The sequence below is a fragment of the Rhodamnia argentea genome, chromosome 8 (genome assembly GCF_020921035.1).
Source record: "Rhodamnia argentea isolate NSW1041297 chromosome 8, ASM2092103v1, whole genome shotgun sequence".
NCBI lineage: Eukaryota > Viridiplantae > Streptophyta > Magnoliopsida > Myrtales > Myrtaceae > Rhodamnia > Rhodamnia argentea.
In genome coordinates, this window is record NC_063157.1 from 667,071 (window position 1) to 685,232 (window position 18,162).

Here is an 18,162-nt window from a genome sequence, read left to right on the forward strand (position 1 = left end):
GTGCTAAAATAAATCGGCCATTATCATCTAGGAGCACTTATTCTTTTCTCTAAATCGAATTCATAGAATACAACTTATTGGCGATGAAAATGATGTTTGATTTACGAAATGCGTTTCCGAGGTGCGCTTGGTTCAGTTTTGAAGAAATGTCTGCAAAAGACTTTGAGCTAAAGGGATTTTTTGAAAGGTAAATAATGTTTGGTGAAATCTAATTTTGAAGTGCATTGAGAAATAACTTTGGCTTACATAGTATATACCAAAATCACACTTTGAAAAGCATTTTTGCATTTAAAAAAAAAAAGCTCAAAAACGACAAGGCCTCAAAGGTTGACTAGAGGCCGGTGAGCCTCTGACAAGGCTAAGAATGGCTGCCAACAAGCCAGATCTAGCATTGGCTGCCTTGTCTATGATCGGCCGACATCATGCAAATGTCACTTGAGGTCGCGCAACCCAAAGGTGACATCGCATGAGGTTGCCGGACCATAGGGGTTCGCGCAACCCGGGCCAATTCGCCTCGAGGCTGCTATCGTCAAATCTAGCTTTGCTAGCATCCACATTCATCCTCGCCATAGTCTCCGATGGCGTCCTAAATCCTCATCGGTGACATCATGTTAGGTAGGGACATTTTCCAGAATTGTGAAAGCCGAGCAAGAAAAAAAAAATTGTACTTGTATTTCGCTAATGCAACATTCCAATGTATCCAAAACCTCCCTTGGGTTACGGGTTTGCCAAATGCCATGCAAACAATAAGGAACATTTTACTTATGCAGGCCATTTAATTCTTACGTTCAAATTAACGAAATCGATTTTCCTTTGATTTGAGTCTCCAGACCTGTTTTACACTTAGAAACTCAAATAAGTTAAAATACAGGTTGTTTAGGCATGACCCATTTTATAAGGACTCGGCAGAATCACGGCCCTGAAAATTGAGCTCGGCCTTATCGACCTCCTCCGACGTGCGGCTGTTGCGTCGGCTCGGCCTTCATCAAAGGCTAATTCTCTGCCTTGGAATCTTCAGAGGCGGTGCTTCCAGTTCGAAGCCTTCGCGAGATTCAAGCGTCGCACAGCTAACGCTCTTTAACGATTGAAGCCACAGGGTTGCCTTCTCTATCCACCTTCCCGTTGCGCTCGGCTGCTTTTGTTCTATCTCTCGCGAATCTAGAATTGCGAACTCCGTCGTATCAATCAGGTAAATTTAGTTGATTTCAGACAGACTTCAGCTCGTTTTTTTATTGAACTTTTTTTCCGGGGAGTGCGTGAATCGTTCACCAACTGGATTCCTGAATCGAGTTTTGCTTGCTGTTAGGGTTTCTTCTTGCTTTTAGCTTTTCAATTCCCGTTCTGCTGCCGGTCGAATCTTTTATCATCATAAAACTGATTATTTCCCTAGTTTCTGGTAGTTTCTACCGCGAGTCGATGGTTTGAATCAGTTGAGCTCCGCCTTGAGTTTGCTTTCGTGTTACTCTTTGTTGATGTTATGAAATAGCTAATTGCCTGCTTTCGTGTTTCTTGTTTACTTAAGAGGGCAATGATTGTTCCACGTGCGGAACATGGCAAATTGAAACCGGAGAATTAGGTGAGCACATTTATTCAAGCAAAGGGGTGTAAAGCCTCTATCCTGTTTATGCATGTAAGGTGCAGAGAAAGAACTTTGCTTCAATAGATAGTAACAGTGAAGTTTGATTTACGATGATGATGAATGCCTTTGATTTTGGAAAAGTTAGGGTAATTCGATTAATGGGAATATCAAACTACATTGCCAAACATTTTTTTTCTCGTGATTTTGACAGGAAGTAATAGCATTTCCATCTGACTGATTTCCATTAATCATCTCATACAAACAACCCTCCTTGAACAGGCATCATTGTCAGTACTTGTCTGAAGGTTGTAGCATTGGCGTAAAGGGTTCAAAAGTTGAATAGAGTGAGGAGATGGAATTAGATGGATCTCCCTATAGAGAGAAGCGAGACGTGGGAGATGGTGATTCCGAGGAAATTGGAGGGCAAAAGTCTAGAGATTCGAGTAAGAATAGGAATAAGGAGCGGAAGAAGAGTGGTCACCGAGAAGAGAAGGATCAAGGGAACAAAGATAAAGATAAAGAAGCAAAAGACGATAGACTCTCAAGCAGGGATAGGAGGAAGGATGATAGAGATGAGCGTGAGAAGGATAGGAGGAAGGAAGATGGAGAAGAGCACGAGAAGGATAGGAGCAGGATTACTAAGGGTAGAGAGAAAGAGCGAGATCATGAACAGCGTGACAAACATAGAGACAAGGAGAAGGAGCGGGAGCGGGAGCGCGAGAGGGAAAAAGATCGAAAGGATAGACGGAAGGATCGAGAGGTAGAAAAGGAGAGTGATGACAAAGAGAAGGGGAAGGAGAAGAGTAGCAGAGAGAAAGAAAGAGAGAGGGAAAAGGAGAAGCTAAAGGAGAAGGAGAGAGAAAAATATAGAGACAAAGGGAGAGAAAAGGAGAAGGACAGGTTGACAGATGAAGCAAAGGAGAAGAGCAATAGGCAGAGGGACCGGGAGGAAGATCATGACAGAGACAGGTCAAGAGATAAAGAAAGGGTAACGAGGAAAGGGGATGCACACGACTATGATAGGATCAAGGATGATAGGGTGGAATTTGACATTGCCGAAGAAAAGGACGACGTTGGGCGCGGGCAAAATCCCGATAGTGCTTCAGATGGAGCCAGGTTGTCCACCTCCATACTACAGGACCGCATCTCAAAGTAAGTGAACATTCATTGTGCTTTCAGGGAATTGGTTTTCTATTTTGAGTTGAGTTGTATCTGAATCTTGATTGCACTTGTTTTTGAACTTTTTTGTTCCCAAATACATGTTGCAACTTCACTAAGGCATGTTGTTCTGATGGTTAAAGCTCAAGGAAAATTGGGGTTAAACATTCTGGATTTTTTTGCACCATGGAATTTTACTAAAGACTTGTGTGATATGCATTTTTTTACTTTCTCAGATGTAGAGAAATTGTCCAAAACATATGGACATTAGTTATGCCTGCTGGTTGTGGGTTACAAGCTGCGTGTTGCTCTGAATTTATTTGATGTTGCTGCAAAACTTGATAAATGAAATGTTGTAGTGAGAAACAATTCGCCTATGTCATGTCTCATGATGCAAGTTCAGTAGCTAAATTTAAGGTATGAACTTAGTATTTGGAGCATGACTTGCATCATGATATGTTGCTGAACTTTCCTTTATGTACTAGGTGGTTACATCTCAAATATTTCCATAGATTACGATTTTGGACTTTGAAAATCTTGCAAACTTGGTACCATTTGCTTTTACCCATTAACATGTAGAGTAACATTCTTTTTTGAACTGCTCTATTTCTGTGATGTGACTGTCTTCTATTTAGGGCAAAAGAAGAGAGACTGAAAAGACAGCCCGAGCCTGAGGGTGCTTCTGAGATATTGGCATGGGTTAATAGGAGTCGTAAGCTTGAACAGAAAAGGAATGCAGAAAAGGAGAAAGTCCTCCGGCTATCGAAAGTATTTGAGGAGCAGGTCAGACTGTGATTTTAGATGCCTTTTTTTTTATTATAAATACTTGATTAATATAGGTAACTAGTAACTAGTAACTAATCCTCTTATGCTCATTCTCAGGATGATATTGGTCACGGAGAGAGTGAAGATGAGCAAGAAGTTCCCAGAAATGCTCGTATGATTTCTTCATCTCCTGGATAAAGATTAATGTTTCAGAGAACTTGTGAATTATGTCATATACATGTTCTATGCTTTTGATTTAATGACTTTTCTTGAACTAAGAAGCATGTAATGAGTTCAGTATACTCCCTTCTCAAACTTACAAGTGCTTTGCAATTGTGTTGGGAACACTAGAACATCAGATTATTAGGACCTAATGGTGCATGCATGCTGTTGTGTTTGCTCAGCCTTCTTTTTCATTCATGCACTTGCCAAGTATTGCTTATTTCGTCCAGAATGGTCTTATCTCTACTTGATTTATCCTTGTTTTTGTTATGCTTTAAGCTTCTATAAGATTGATCTTATTGCATATTGAACAACTTTGTTGACAGATGATCTAGCAGGGGTGAAAGTACTTCACGGACTTGATAAGGTTATTGACGGTGGAGCAGTTGTTTTGACACTCAAAGATCAGAACATACTTGCAAATGGAGACATCAATGAAGGTAAGCCTTTGGTAATCGCATTATCTTTGGCCCTTATTACTTGTTTAATTTTATGTTTGATCAAGTTTTGCTTGTAAATGCAGAGGTTGATATGCTTGAGAACGTAGAAATTGGAGAGCAGAAACAGAGGGATGAAGCTTACAAAGCTTGCAAGAAGAAGACTGGAATCTATGATGACAAGTAAGCCAAATATTATTATACCTAATTGTATATGCATACACTCAACTTATTGTTAGCACTGTTGTTGTTTCAGATTCAGTGATGATCCTGCATCGGAGAAGAAATTACTTCCACAATATGACGATCCAGCTCAAGATGAGGTTAGCTTTTTCCTCTTAACTGATTTCAAGTGTTATATCCAGCTATTGAGTTCCCACTTCTTTTGATTGTTTCAGGGGGTAACTCTCGACTCTAGTGGACGTTTGACCAATGAAGCTGAAAAGAAACTGGAAGAGGTAACTAGTTTTTCTGCATATTATGGTTCAGCATTAGTTAGAATAGGGAGGTCTGCTTGGGAGGTCTGCTTGGTTGTTCTAAAGAAGTTTCATGTACTTCATATACAGCTAAGGAGGAGGCTACAGAGTGCTTCTTCAAGTAGTCATTATGAAGATCTCAGCTCATCTGCCAAGATCTCGTCTGATTATTTCACTCAAGAGGAAATGCTTCAATTCAGAAAGCCCAAGAAAAAGAAATCCTTGAGGAAGAAAGAGAAGTTGGACTTAGATGCCCTTGAAGCGGAAGCAATTTCAGCAGGGATTGGTGTTGGAGATCTTGGATCACGTAAGGATGGGAGGAGGCAGGCTAGCAGAGAAGAACAAGAGAAAATTGATGCTGAGATGAGAAAAAATGCCTACCAATTGGCCTATGCTAAAGCAGAGGAGGCATCTAGGTCACTGCGCGTGGAGCAAACTCTTCCCATTAAGACGGAGAATGAAGAAAACGCAGTCATTGCCGATGATGATGAGGATCTTTATAAATCTTTAGAGAGAGCTAGGAAATTGGCTCTGAAGAAGCAAGAAGAGGAGGGGCCTTCTGGTCCTAAAGCAATAGCTCTCCGTGCCACTAGGATCCCCAGCACACAGAGTGCAGAAAATCAGAGTCTTGTGACTGGTGAATCACAGGAAAGCAGGGTTGTCATGACAGAAATAGAAGGGTTTGTTTCAGGCCTCGAGGTTGATGAAGGTATAAACTCGATTAATTCTGTGTTGGCCTGGACAATTTGTGATTATATTTTCATTTCTGAACTGTAGAACCCTTATTTTCTTCTCCGGACTTTTTAGATTACTGCCTTTTCCTGATTTCGGTAGCATCTCTGCTTATTGGGTCAAAACTAGTTTAAGGTGGCTGTTTCGTTTAGAATCCTGGAAATGTTTGGATGGTCAATGAGCAACATGTTTTGTTCTTTCATTGTATGTGTACCAAAAGAAAGATTATAGGTGACTTCTTTTAGGGCTCTCTTTTTGTCTATGTGCAAACAAGCAGTGCACTTGCAAGCAAGCAAACTTTTCACATACATTTCAGTCTGTTGCTCATGCAGTCATAGTAGCTTGTTTATTTGGGATGCATTTAAACTTTTGCATTATCATAAAAATTATAATTGCTGATCAAGGGGATTGCTGTCTTGAAGAGAGGTGGACTTCCTCAACTCTTTTGGCCATATCGGAATTGCTTAGTTTTAAAATCACGAATAATACTATAGGATGCTGCTGCCTAAGAATGGTGTTGGTTCTACTTAGAAGGGAAAAGGGACATGCTCAATGGGCTTGCATTGCAACAATGAGAATACCCTCATATGATCTTTAGTGTCTGAAAGAATATGTGATGTTTTCTCGTTAAGAGAGTTACTGAAATTTTGCCGTTACCCCCCTCTCTCTCTCTCTCTCATGTTCCAGCATCTCGTAAGCCGGACACTGAAGATGTCTTCATGGATGAAGACGAAGCACCAGTAACATCTGATAATGAAACAAAAGATGAGCCCGGAGGCTGGACTGAATCTAAAGAATTTGGTAATGATGAAAGTCCTGTTAATGAGGATGAGGAGGAAGTTGTTCCGGATGAGACAATTCATGAAGCTGCAGTGGGGAAAGGGCTGTCGGGTGCCCTAAAGCTGCTCAAGGATCGGGGAACGCTTAAAGAAACCGTTGAGTGGGGTGGTAGAAACATGGATAAGAAGAAAAGCAAGCTCGTAGGCATTGCAGATGATGGACAGAAAGAGATCCGCATTGAAAGGACGGATGAATTTGGCCGAATAGTAAGTTTGTTGAAAGGAAAAAAATATTAGATTATCAGAAAATAGCCTTGTTGTACTAAATTCTCCATTATTATTCTTTTTGCGTGTGACACTGAAAAGCCAATTTATTACTTTGACATTTTTAAACTGGTCTCCTGATTTTGATTGTCTTGCAACAGTTAACCCCAAAGGAAGCTTTCCGATTGATTTCCCATAAATTTCATGGAAAAGGACCTGGCAAAATGAAGCAAGAGAAGCGCATGAAGCAATACCACGAAGAATTGAAGTTGAAGCAGATGAAGAATTCAGACACGCCTTCATTGTCTGCAGAGAGGATGAGGGAAGCTCAAGCTCAAATGAAGACACCTTATCTTGTGCTAAGTGGTCATGTTAAGCCGGGGTATGTTCTTCTGTGCTATAAAATCAAGTTGCTATTTCTTTATTCACTGGCAATTAAGTACATGGCATTTTAGATTGACCTGACTTTATAAGAGGTCAACATGGAGTGTCTTGTTTCACAACCAAAGGGCGACTATCTTTTTGCCGCGTTCCTTGGAGCCTGGGCTCTGTCGAGGACTTGTTTCTGTTTGCTTATGTACAGCTCTGTAGATCATTGCCTGTACAACTCTTCCCTGATTATATTTCCCCAGATGTTTTGATAGGAATCTCCAGTTCCTAGACTTATGAGTTTGTTAACTTATGTATCATAGCCAATGACCATGCATCATAGAACATCCTATAGTGTCTCTCACACATACTTAAAATGGTGGCCCATTAATGGAAATTTGAGTGGGCTGACCTGCTTGATTGATGATAAACAATCTATATCGGAGAAGACAATCAGACACCATCTAGGAAGTCTAGGGTAGACTTCATGCAATGTCTATTCACCATCGTAATTGAATGATAAAATAATGATAACTTTTTTTTTACTTTGTGCCTATTTGTTTATTTGGTTTTTGTTTTTTTTTTTTTTATGGGTTGTTTCCAGTCAAAACAGTGATCCGAGAAGTGGATTTGCCACCATTGAGAAAGATCCAGGGAGCTTAACGCCCATGCTTGGAGATAGGAAGGTCAGTGTCGACCCAAGTTTGAACGTAGGATTACTCTTATTTTGTTGCAAAGGAAATGTGCTTTGGTTTTTTGCACCATAATCTTTGATGCAAATATTATCGCCATGCATCTCAGGTGCAAGGTATATTATATGTATGTGGCACTGCCAGGCAATACTTTTAACACCACTTGGAATGATTTATATGAGTATTTGTCACCATCTGATCATTTTTGCACTTCTGCTTCCTGACACATTTTAGACTAGTCTCACTAGACTTTTCCCAAAAAAAAAAAAAAAAGCAAGGTGTTAGGCATCACAATTTTCAAGCTGGGTTTGTCAAATAGTTTTAGGGCTTTTCTCTTCTCCTTTTGTTTTCCTTTATCTAGGAAGCTTATCTTTTCATCTATGCCCTCATTCCTTTGTACTGGCTTTAAAAGCCACCTGCCCTTGGTTCATACTTCATAGGTTCTGATGTTCGGTTCTATTCTAGGTTGAGCATTTCTTGGGGATAAAGCGAAAGCCTGAGCCTAGTAACTTGGGAGCACTAAAGAAGCCAAAAACTTGACGTGTTCTCGACAGGCCTTCTATTATACGTCGAGTTTGGAGCAACTTGCTTTTGGGGCTGGAAGTAATTTCAGGCTCAGGGCATCAATTACATCACCACATTACATTACTCTTATCTGCTCTTGTTGCTTTCGAAGATGTACTTAAGACCTGTAAGGCCAACAAGACGACAAGGCGGCAATTTTTGAGAATCCTTTGTTGCCCAAGAATTTAATGGCACCTTCACTAGCGAACTTATTCACTGTTACTGTTCCTACAGATAGTTGTACAGATTTTGTGATAAGCAGGTGGCTATTTTCCCAGATGCTACTCTTGCTGTTAGACAAGTGACCCGGCAAGTTAAATGCTCTGCATGTGTTTGTGGAGGGTTGATGGCCATTAGTGTAAAACCTAGTTTGATTTGTTGTTATGTATAGGGCGTGCATGCTTGTGTGTGAATGTGGTCGGGTGTGTGCATGTCTCTGCTTGTATTCCGCGGTGCTTGCATGATTTGAGAACCTGTAGTACAATCAATAATCTTGCAGTGTGGACATGATTATATTTCTAAAGGTGGTAGAGGTCACACTTCTTAAAAGCCGTCTTGTCAAATCTTTTTCCCGTTTCAGTTCTGTATCTCCTCCCCTAGATTGTGTTGCTCTATGACTTGGAAATCAAGCCTACCGAGGAATGGTTCTCAACAACTCAATTGGTATTACAGTACGCAGTAAGATGCACCTTTATCTTCAAGAGTTCTCGCTGTCAATTTCTTGCGGAAAAGCCTTACTTTGGCGCTGTCGTTTTGAGGTTGATGAATTAGCGAGGGAACCGACTACAGAATTTCTTAAAACCAAATACAGCATAAAAAGGTCAGGGAATGTGTTCTTAGATCATTTGGCTCACTATAAATTGGTGACTTTATCACAGAAGTCTTTTTATCCACCCCTCTCAAAACACTCCGTTTGGAGAGCACTTCGATGGTGTTATTCATCGTTACTCTGGTTCTGGCGTTCTGAATTGTGTAATATTAATGGGTCTCAGTGCTTTTTGTCTATTATGGTGTAATCTAGCTAACTCAGCAACGATAATCGGTGCAGTGCATTTAAGGGCATGTTTGTTTTACTGAAAATCCCATGATAAAAGAAAATGTTTTTCATGAAAATTAATTTTCTTTTATTTAACGCTTTAGGAAAAGTATTTTCCTTTTTATCAAAAGGAAGAAAGGAAGAATTGTTTTCCCCCAACCTAAATTTGTTGTTTTCGTTCCCTCTAAAACTTTCTCCATAGATTAAAGGTTCTCCGAAATCTAAACACCGGAAAGTCGAAAAACTATTCCCCGAAAGCAATTTTCTTTAAAACAAATAAGTATGGAAAAATGTTTTCTACTCAATCAAATTTTAATTTGTTTCACTTATGGACAAGACAAAATAAGATCTATCGCACATCACCCATCAGCAAAGTTGGATATTGAAGTTAGACAGAACATTTGCAGGGAAGTTGCCCATACGGCAACTCATTTATGTTTTGGCGACAACACACTGTTCCAAAGTCGTCCTCAGACTCTGAGATGTCTACCATTTTACGTCTGATCAGAAAGCAAAAATTCGAACGCGAACACCTGCAAGTGATAAACAATCTCCAGAACAAATTATGCGTAGAATTCATGAAGTCAGCAAGCCTCTCGACATAGTTAAGAGCATTCAAATACACATCATCAACGGGGCCTTTACTTAAGCGATAAAAAGAAAGCAAGGCATAAACTTTTAGATGCCTTGACATGGACATACAACACCAGGCCAGCAGCAACTAATGACAGCACAATTGTTTTTCATTTTTAACCATGGACGGCGCGATTTTTTTAATCATGTACAAATCAATTGAACAACCACAAGAAAAAGACATATTAACTACTCAACCAGATAGGCCCAAGAATGTAACAAGTGCCACAATGGCTTCAATACATCCATGACAAGTCTTGCCTGAAAGAAACAGACTCTGCAGCACCTTGAAGGCCCCTTTCTGAAATTTGAGGACAATCTTCCACCACAAGCAACTCTAATTTTTGTGATCCCACAAGTGGCTTCAGGCCATCATCGGTAACTCCCAGGCACTTTACCAATCGCAAGGTGCGCAAAGAAGGAAAGTGGATTACATGCTGCAGTCCCTCATCACTTACCTCTTGGCATCTGACAAACTGCAAGAACTCCAAATACTGAGCAGAGCACAGTGCTTCCATCCCATCATCATTGAAGGAGTCTACATGGTCGAGAGCTAGTTTGCGGATGGGGCACATTTTAACCAAACTAAGAATACCATTCAATGTGAATGAAGAAAATGAAGGAAACTCCCCATCGGAGAAGGATATCATAATCTCTTCGAGCATCGAACAATTCTGAGCCAAAGCTTTTAGACTCTCATCTGTCAATCTCAATGGGTTATTCATCAAAAGTGGTAGTGAGTAGTCTGACGGGACACGAAGTGACAGAGAACGAAGGTTCCTAGACTTTTGTGATAAACTGATGATATCACAGTCCCTGATCCCAACACACATGTCCAAGGAAATACTCTCTAGGTTTTCACATTGACCCAGCACGGAAGCAAGACCTCTCCCAGGGTGGATGATGCAATTGACCAAGCTCATCTCCAGCATATTTTCACACGGGACCTGCTGTGTTTGCCATCGATCCACTGAGCGATCATGAACCTTCATGTATCTGTAATTAGCATCTACTTCAAACTGTAAACGCCTTAGTTTTCTCCAACTAGCACCTAGCTTAACCAAGTCTCCCTCACCAATTGCCCTACAATTTTTTATTGCAAGATCTTCTAGGGTTTCAAGCTTTCCAATGTGGTCTAGCCACTCGACACTGGAAACATTTAAACATCGGATAAGATGGAGAACAGTGAGACTTTTGCAGCCCAGCACAAGAGATAGTATGCCGCAGCCAGTAATTCGCGGTGCAAAGTTCAACTTCAAAGTGGAGAGCTTGGAACATGAAATCAAATGGCGAAGACCCACATCCGTTATGAATGTGCAGTAACTTAAGGTGAGATTACTCAAAGAGGGACAATAGTCAGAAAGAATGATAAGCCCTTGGTCATCCAACTGTTTCCCCAATTTGGACATCCAACCTGCATAACTTATCTCTACCTTTGCCAAATTCGGGAACCTGATACAGAGAGCAGTCAGAGCTTCATTTGCAGGGTCCAAACCACAACCGACACGAAGAGAATGTCTCTGTTCATTATCCAGCATGTAAAGCCTTTTACATGCTAGAGAAGTAGCATTCCTGTCTGTGGTTTTCATGATCCTGTCCAGGATTTCCCAAACCAATTGATCCGGTAAATCATCCATCAGAAACAGGTAACCTCTTGCTACGTGCAAGACAAAGTAGAAATGACCTGAAAATATTAAAACATATATTGATGAGTGACCAGCACATGAATTTGAAAGGATCACAATTCATCCTTCCAGAGATGAAAACATAGAGAAATCCTGCTACCATGTGTCATGCCAAATATATAGGGCAATCTAAAAATTTCAAATTTCGCAACCAAGTCTACATGTTATATCCTCCAACACTATCGTACAGAAACACCTATGAAGTGGCTCCCATTATTGGTATCAAACCAATATCGATTCATACAAGATAAATCTTCTAATCTATAATTAGGCCAAGGAAAGAAGTTCAATTTAATTATCTCTTTTGCTCAAGAATCATAGTTCACTGGTTCAAGATGCCACCAGTTCTAACTGCGAGGATAATCACTCATCGATCAAAAACGTGTAATACTTATCCTACACAGTCTACAAAGATGAGCAACCGTAAGTCCATAAATGACTTTCACCAGGTGAACTTCTCCACCAGAAGAAAGCTTTGAACTTCAAATTACAGCACAGGCCAGCCGAAGAGTTAATCCACATCGCATCGATTTCACATGGTTTTATCCCGATGGCAAGAGAAAACAGGGAAAAACGAGACGGTGTAGAGAAAATTACGGAAAACGAAACACCCCAATAGCTTAAGAAGCGATGCTTTACCAGGAAATCAGTTGAGAAGATGATGTGATCGGAGATCGCCTCAAAACCTGTCGATGATGTCCAAAAGTTGAAGGTTTTGTCCCTTTTTTTTTTTTTTTTTTGGGACAATTTCGAGCTCGAATAACTTGCTCCGATCCGAAGATGACGAACGGCGCTTGAAGAGGGACGCTGAATATGAAATGTTCAGAATTACATAAATATCCTTGTCTTTCTTTCTATTTTTGCCTCTTTTGTTTTGCTATTACAAATAATCCTTCTTCATAGGGCAATAATGACATTGACACTTAATGGCTTACTTCAAAATAATGAATTCTCTTTCTTAATTAATAGAACCTTGCATATATAGATGATTGAATCCAACTCGCAAAAGCTTAGCTTTTTATTCTGCAGACGTACGAAGAAAAAATTATTCGAAGGTGAAAAGTTTTCAATTAAAAAGAAATTTTTTCATCAATAACTAATCTAAGTTTGAATTATGTATAAGGTTGATGCTAAGCTGACCAACCCCTAAAGTTAGACGGTCAGCTTATGGTCACATATGAGATTTGTGGAAACCGGATCTAGTTTCAATAATTTGACTCCCCATTTCCCTTTCTTTTTGTTACTTTTATATGTTTTGATTGTAAGCTAAAATTAGAAGACAAAATTATAATAAACCCATACAATCAAGATTCTAATGAAACATATCCAATTCATAATATCCAAACAAGTAGATATTATTCTACGGCCAAATAAAAGGATTACGTGGATATTGTTCAAGAAATTACGAAAAAAAATCCTTAAGGACTTTGCTTGGATGACAGTATCGTCATTCAAAGGTGCAACTTAAACCGTATATATTAGATGTGGACTTTTGGCTAACAAGTATATCACGCGGATATGTAGTGCTCATGAGTTCGTCACTCGTATCTACTGTTATCTTAGCTTTTCTCGTTATTCATAACTCAAAAAAATAAAAACGTGATTATCTTGTATACTTTTTCTTCTAATTTTAGCTTACAATATAAAGGTAAAAAAAAGGAAATGGGGAGTCAAAATGCTGCTCGTTTGTGGCCATGAGTTAACCGTCCCGCCGTTTGATTTTTGGGGACAATTAGCTAAGCAATTTTCTCATGTACACAATCCGAGACCACCTAAAAGGCAACAACAACACTGATGAATAAAGCAAATTGCGAAAATCTCTCAAAAAGTCGATATTGTCGACAATTATTTGGCATGGCGCCGGCTCATAATATCAAGAGCAACTTCAAGTTTCAATTACCAAATATATTCCCTAGTCTGGGACAATTTGGTGAATTGGAAGAAACGTAAAGGGGCAGATTTGTCTTTTCGACTGTCCAAAGTTGCTCAGGAAAGGGATCGAAAATATCTAATGGGCCATATGGGCCGGGCCAGCTATTGTGTTGGTGGGGCCCACAGAAAGTAAATATCTTTCTCCAGATTTAGCCCCCCACCACACCCCGCCCCAAAAGTCCTCGTTCCATTTCAAAACCTCTGATACCGCCTAAACTTCATTGCGATGGCGACCCAAATCTCCTCTCTCTCTCTCTCTCTCTCGAGACCCCAACCCAACCAAACCCTAGCTCCTCCTTCTCCTTTTCTCTGCACCAAAACCTTCCTACTCTTCTCTTCGCTTCCTCAGCCCAAACAGCAGTTGCGCGAACCCCAACTCGAAGCGAGTCGTCCATTTTGGACCTCCCCTTCACCCTGCTCTCAGGAACTATCCGCAATCGATGATGAAGAAGGATATGTGAGGACGAGAACGAGAAGGAGAACGGCGAAGTGAATCGGAAGGGAGCTCTTCCACTTTGGCCGCTCCTCCTTCTGCCGGATCCGGCCAGAGGTCGTTCGTTGAAACGGATGCGATCGCAGCGGGTTCTAGTCGCTTCCAATCAAGACTGTTAGCGGGATTGATGTTTTGTATTATGGAGGATACGATCATGCGAGCACTGCAGTAATCATGAGGAGTATGAAAATTGTGCGAATCATTCAGATTGGCCGCTGGGGTGGCGTAGGAGACGAGTGAGTGTCTAGCGAGAGTTTCTGGTGAGAGAGGGAGGAATGAGCTTCCAGCTTCCAGCGGAAATGGTGGAGGTGAAGTGGGACGAGTTGATGAACAATCGTCCAAGGAAGGACCAAGTGAATTGACTGAGTTAACTTTTGGGCCTTCTTATCTGGTATGAAGACCAGACTCTTAATTATCATTTGCAACTATATCACAGTTTTTTGTAAAGGTTTATTTGATGTCACTGTTGTGATTGCGACTATAAATTGAACTTTTAGTTGGAGATCCATCTTCAAGGTCAGAGTAGGTAGATTGCTGATCCGGGAACCTTGTGTAGTTACATGGGAAACACAGCTTGTTTTAGGTATTCTGGAAAGGAGGAAGGCCGAGTTTCTCTTCCTTTGTTCGTATAGGTTTTGAGAAACTTAGATGAAGCCTCTGTTCCTAGTGAATATTAGTGCAACTGCTTAAATAATAACAATTGACTAAGACATTGATGTTTCTTTTGTTGAACAGAGAAACTAACCAATTGTAGTGTCACTACAACATTAATTCAGCCGGCTGCCCCTCTGGTTGGAGTTTGATCACCGATGCTTAGTATACTGCAGACAAGAAGAATCATATGAATTGTTTATCTGTCTTCCTGATATCTTGCTTGTAGTCACTGCCGCTATAGTCATGTAATTTACTCTCTCACATCTCCTCATCATCATCAATGACCATTGAGCCACTTCTTTCTAAGCGGGGTCTCCTACATGGATCTAGTTACTCCATTTCATTTGACCTAACCTATATCTTCTTTATATTTAATACTCAGAATTTTCTTCAAATATACACAACACCTTGAGCCTCTTATCTCTTGTCTTCATCATAACATCACATCTTCTCACCGATGCCTTCTACACGGGTCCAAACCATCCCAAACTAGTTTCATTCCTATTGTATTCTCTCATCGTGTCCTCAAATGAAGTCACACCAACTTTTTTTTTATAGTAATGCACTAAATTTTAATTTTTACTTCCCTGGGTAACTACATATCCACTGGAGCATTTTCATTTCTGCCAAACTTATTTTCAACTGTTGTTCCCATATCAGTATTGAACTGCCTTTTTCTTGTGCACAGTAAAAAGACGGTGTTGCTGGAAGATATCGCTTATTTTTATCTTCAGTGATATTTTCTTATGTACAAGACTCCATATATTGGCTTCTCTACTGCACGTATTCTTCTTGTGTGATGGGTAACCTTCCCCTTTCTCCTCTTTTTGGAAATGTTCACAGGATAGCAAAAACAATCCGCTCTTTGGATAATGTTGGTCTCCAATTTTAACTTTTTCCTTTACTAAATCTGCCTTTCATGTATTCTATCATTGGACATGTTGAACTCTGAGGTTTCTCTCCATGTTCCACAGTCATAGTTTTGCATCTATTTGTCATGAGTTTCGTCCACTAGCACAGTATAATCTAGTAAAAGCATATGCTGAGGAATATTATTTGGGATATTCTATTTAAGCTTGTTCTTTTCCAAGCTAAGATGTAATGACTTAAAAGTAATCAACAATGTAAGGCTATTGATATTGGGAAATGCTTTGTTCCTCTCAGTGTCCTGATTGAAGTCACCGCCATTCTAGGAACCATTTCCTTAGCCTTTTCCTGATGTACTAAAATTTTGAGGAAATTCTATCTTCTTATCTTTTTTCCTTTCATTGATCCAGAGAAAATTACTAAAAACTGAGTATAAGGCCATTTGGAAAATGTCCTTGTTCTGAGGACCTAGCTGCAGAAAAAGGTTGTCATCTTAGTTTGCATATTGTCTTTCATTTTGAGTTATGTTTGTAACTTGAAATGTCGAAAAAGGACTAGACTTATCTGCCTCAATACTTCTTTCATCTTAGCGTGCCTTCAATTAAAAAGTAGTCCTTTTCATTTTGCCTAATTTGTAATTAAGAATGCAACTGTACAACTGTTTGACCTAGAGTTACCAAGATCTAGGAGGTCTTCGGTTTGATTACTATTTTGCTCCTCTCCTGCCCATCTTACAAACTAAAAGGGAAGGCGCGTCCAGTAGGCGTGTCCAGTAGAGCTGCAATGTGTTAGTTACTATTCCTGAACTCACGTGATTTAGTTGACATGTATCTGTGATGGTAAGACCTATATCATTGTTTTGAGAACCTAACTGAAGTCGATTGTTCAGCTAGGTATTGGAAGCTGGTCCACTTCAGTCTTATTATGTAAAATGTCTAGCTCAAGAACCAAAGTTGACCTGGTTCGACCAGGTTAACCAGTAAATAGGTCAACCTAAGCCTTTGAAAGTTAAAAATGGGTTCTTGCTAGGCAGGGATTTTAGCCCCTGGCCTTGAGTGACCTCCCAATGCTTAACCCTAAGGAAACCTCTCTCCCTATCTAAATATTGGCAACGGAGCTATCATTGGAAAAAAATTGTAACTTGGTGTTGAGGGGACTCGAGCCCATGAGCCTTGACCTCAATCAGCTGTGATCTCTGTACTGTATCACCTTGGACACTTCCACTAAACCGGCTGGCTAAACTGCTTACCACCAGCTTTGTTGTTTCTTACACCTGTTTTTCGTACCCAGACTAGTGTATGCATACCACAATAGCCTTCTACTGTCAAATGCGCTTCATTTTGCACATGTGAGTCAAGTGTGCAACTGAAGGATAGATATGCTGCTGGTTTAAATCAAACAGTTGTTTATTGAACTTTTTCAGTGGCTTTGCAGTGTCTAAATTTCGACTGCTTGCTTTGTCAACTCTGTTGTGGAGGTGTTAAGCTAAATATTAATGGACAATAACTAGTTCAACTGGCAATACGAACTAGATTTCATAGTTATTTAGTCCCTGGTGTAATGCATCATTATAATTTTCTGAAGGAGAACAAAGGAAATTAGCTTGGCTTAAATTGTTAAATCTCCTTTGCAGATGGTTAGAAGGTGTGTCAAGCATAACACTCCTTGCGTCACTGGTGTTTCATGTTGCTGTTGTTATACGAATTTGCAAACGGGTCCATGGTAAGATGAGATTCACATCACATCACATCACATCACTTGGGTTTTCAGAAAGTCATACCCATGAATTTCATATTCTTTGCTGAATATCCCGATCCTCTTTCATAGCGTATGTATATGTGTTTTTCATGCTAATTTCGTTTCGCACTTGAAATTCTTAGCCTGCTTCAGCAAAGGCTTTCCTTCTAAAACAGCAGAAGAGAAGGCATCAGATTGGTTCTCTACTTTCATATGAAGCAGAAGGAGATGGAGCCTGCAGATTGTCGTGCAAGAGGCTTCCCAGAAATGCTCAAACACAAGCAACATGGATGGTGATATGCAAGGTGTGTTGTGACTCGGAGAGGATGCGTTAAAACAATGGTGAGGCGGGAACTACCATGTTCTGTAATGTATCATTTTACTCACAAGCAACATGGATGGTGATATGCAAGGTGTGTCGTGACTCAGAGAGGATGCCTTAAAACAACGGTAAGGTGGACCATGTTATGTACTGCCATTGGTATCATAGTGAGTCTACTTTAAGGTTTCAATTTTGGAAATTTGATCTTGTTTATCAGGTGGAAGATGAACTCAATGTGAAGAAAAATTATTGGTGGGGTGGGGCTGCTAGTAGGTCATAACAACTCCCGGTGGTAGCCCGTGGACGCAGACATTACTGCTGAGATTGTTGATAACACAGAAAACAGGAAGTGACCTGTGGTAGCCCATGGACGCGGACATTTCTGCTGAGATTGTTGATAACACAAAGAAAACCGGAAGGACCCAAAAACGGTTTAGCAGTTAGCACAAGAGTTAAAGACTGTTGACCAACTGTCCATGCCTTTGTCGTATGTGGGGTGTTCAAATGCTGTGCCTGCGACCGTATTCCGAGTGGTAAAATAGTACGAGAATCTATTTGTAAGGTATTGGGTGACGTCTTATCCGTGCAGAACAAGAATGGGTGAGTTGGGCCTCAGCCGAGATTATTAGGCCCACTAATGATGCAGCAAAGCTGAAAATGAAACATTAAAGTACTGTTTACTTCCCAAGATTTATCAATACCAAAAACGATTAGTTCCTATAGGGGGCCCATAACAGAATCACGCCCAGTTTGTATTGGGCCCAAA

General features: G+C 40.3%; 2 protein-coding genes across 5 annotated transcripts; one reads left to right on the plus strand and one right to left on the minus strand.

The window, feature by feature from the left end:
* The first annotated feature begins 907 nt into the window (after positions 1-907).
* Positions 908-8,450, plus strand: LOC115737923 (SART-1 family protein DOT2). 2 transcript variants are annotated; one of them, XM_030670342.2, is made up of 13 exons: positions 908-1,189; positions 1,859-2,731; positions 3,373-3,520; positions 3,620-3,674; positions 4,051-4,164; positions 4,248-4,344; positions 4,418-4,484; positions 4,560-4,619; positions 4,728-5,346; positions 6,057-6,415; positions 6,574-6,794; positions 7,386-7,467; positions 7,939-8,450. In XM_030670342.2, exons 2-13 carry the CDS (start codon positions 1,932-1,934, stop codon positions 8,011-8,013), a joined length of 2,697 nt encoding a protein of 898 aa, XP_030526202.2. In that variant the 5' UTR covers positions 908-1,189; positions 1,859-1,931; the 3' UTR covers positions 8,014-8,450. The 2 variants fall into 2 exon arrangements, with proteins under 2 accessions (XP_030526202.2, XP_048139736.1); XM_048283779.1 differs by lacking the exon at positions 908-1,189 and having other exon boundaries at positions 1,826-2,731.
* Positions 8,451-9,625: 1,175 nt separating this feature from the next.
* On the minus strand, positions 9,626-12,133 carry LOC115738063 (F-box/LRR-repeat protein 14). 3 transcript variants are annotated; one of them, XM_030670554.2, is made up of 2 exons: positions 12,031-12,133; positions 9,626-11,390 (listed from the first exon to the last, which is right to left on the minus strand). In XM_030670554.2, the coding sequence occupies exon 2, from the start codon at positions 11,341-11,343 to the stop codon at positions 9,943-9,945; it is 1,401 nt and encodes a 466-aa protein (XP_030526414.1). In that variant the 5' UTR covers positions 11,344-11,390; positions 12,031-12,133; the 3' UTR covers positions 9,626-9,942. The 3 variants fall into 3 exon arrangements, with proteins under 3 accessions (XP_030526414.1, XP_030526415.1, XP_048140173.1); XM_030670555.2 differs by having other exon boundaries at positions 11,792-12,128; XM_048284216.1 differs by having other exon boundaries at positions 11,783-12,128.
* Between the last annotated feature and the right edge of the window lie 6,029 nt (positions 12,134-18,162).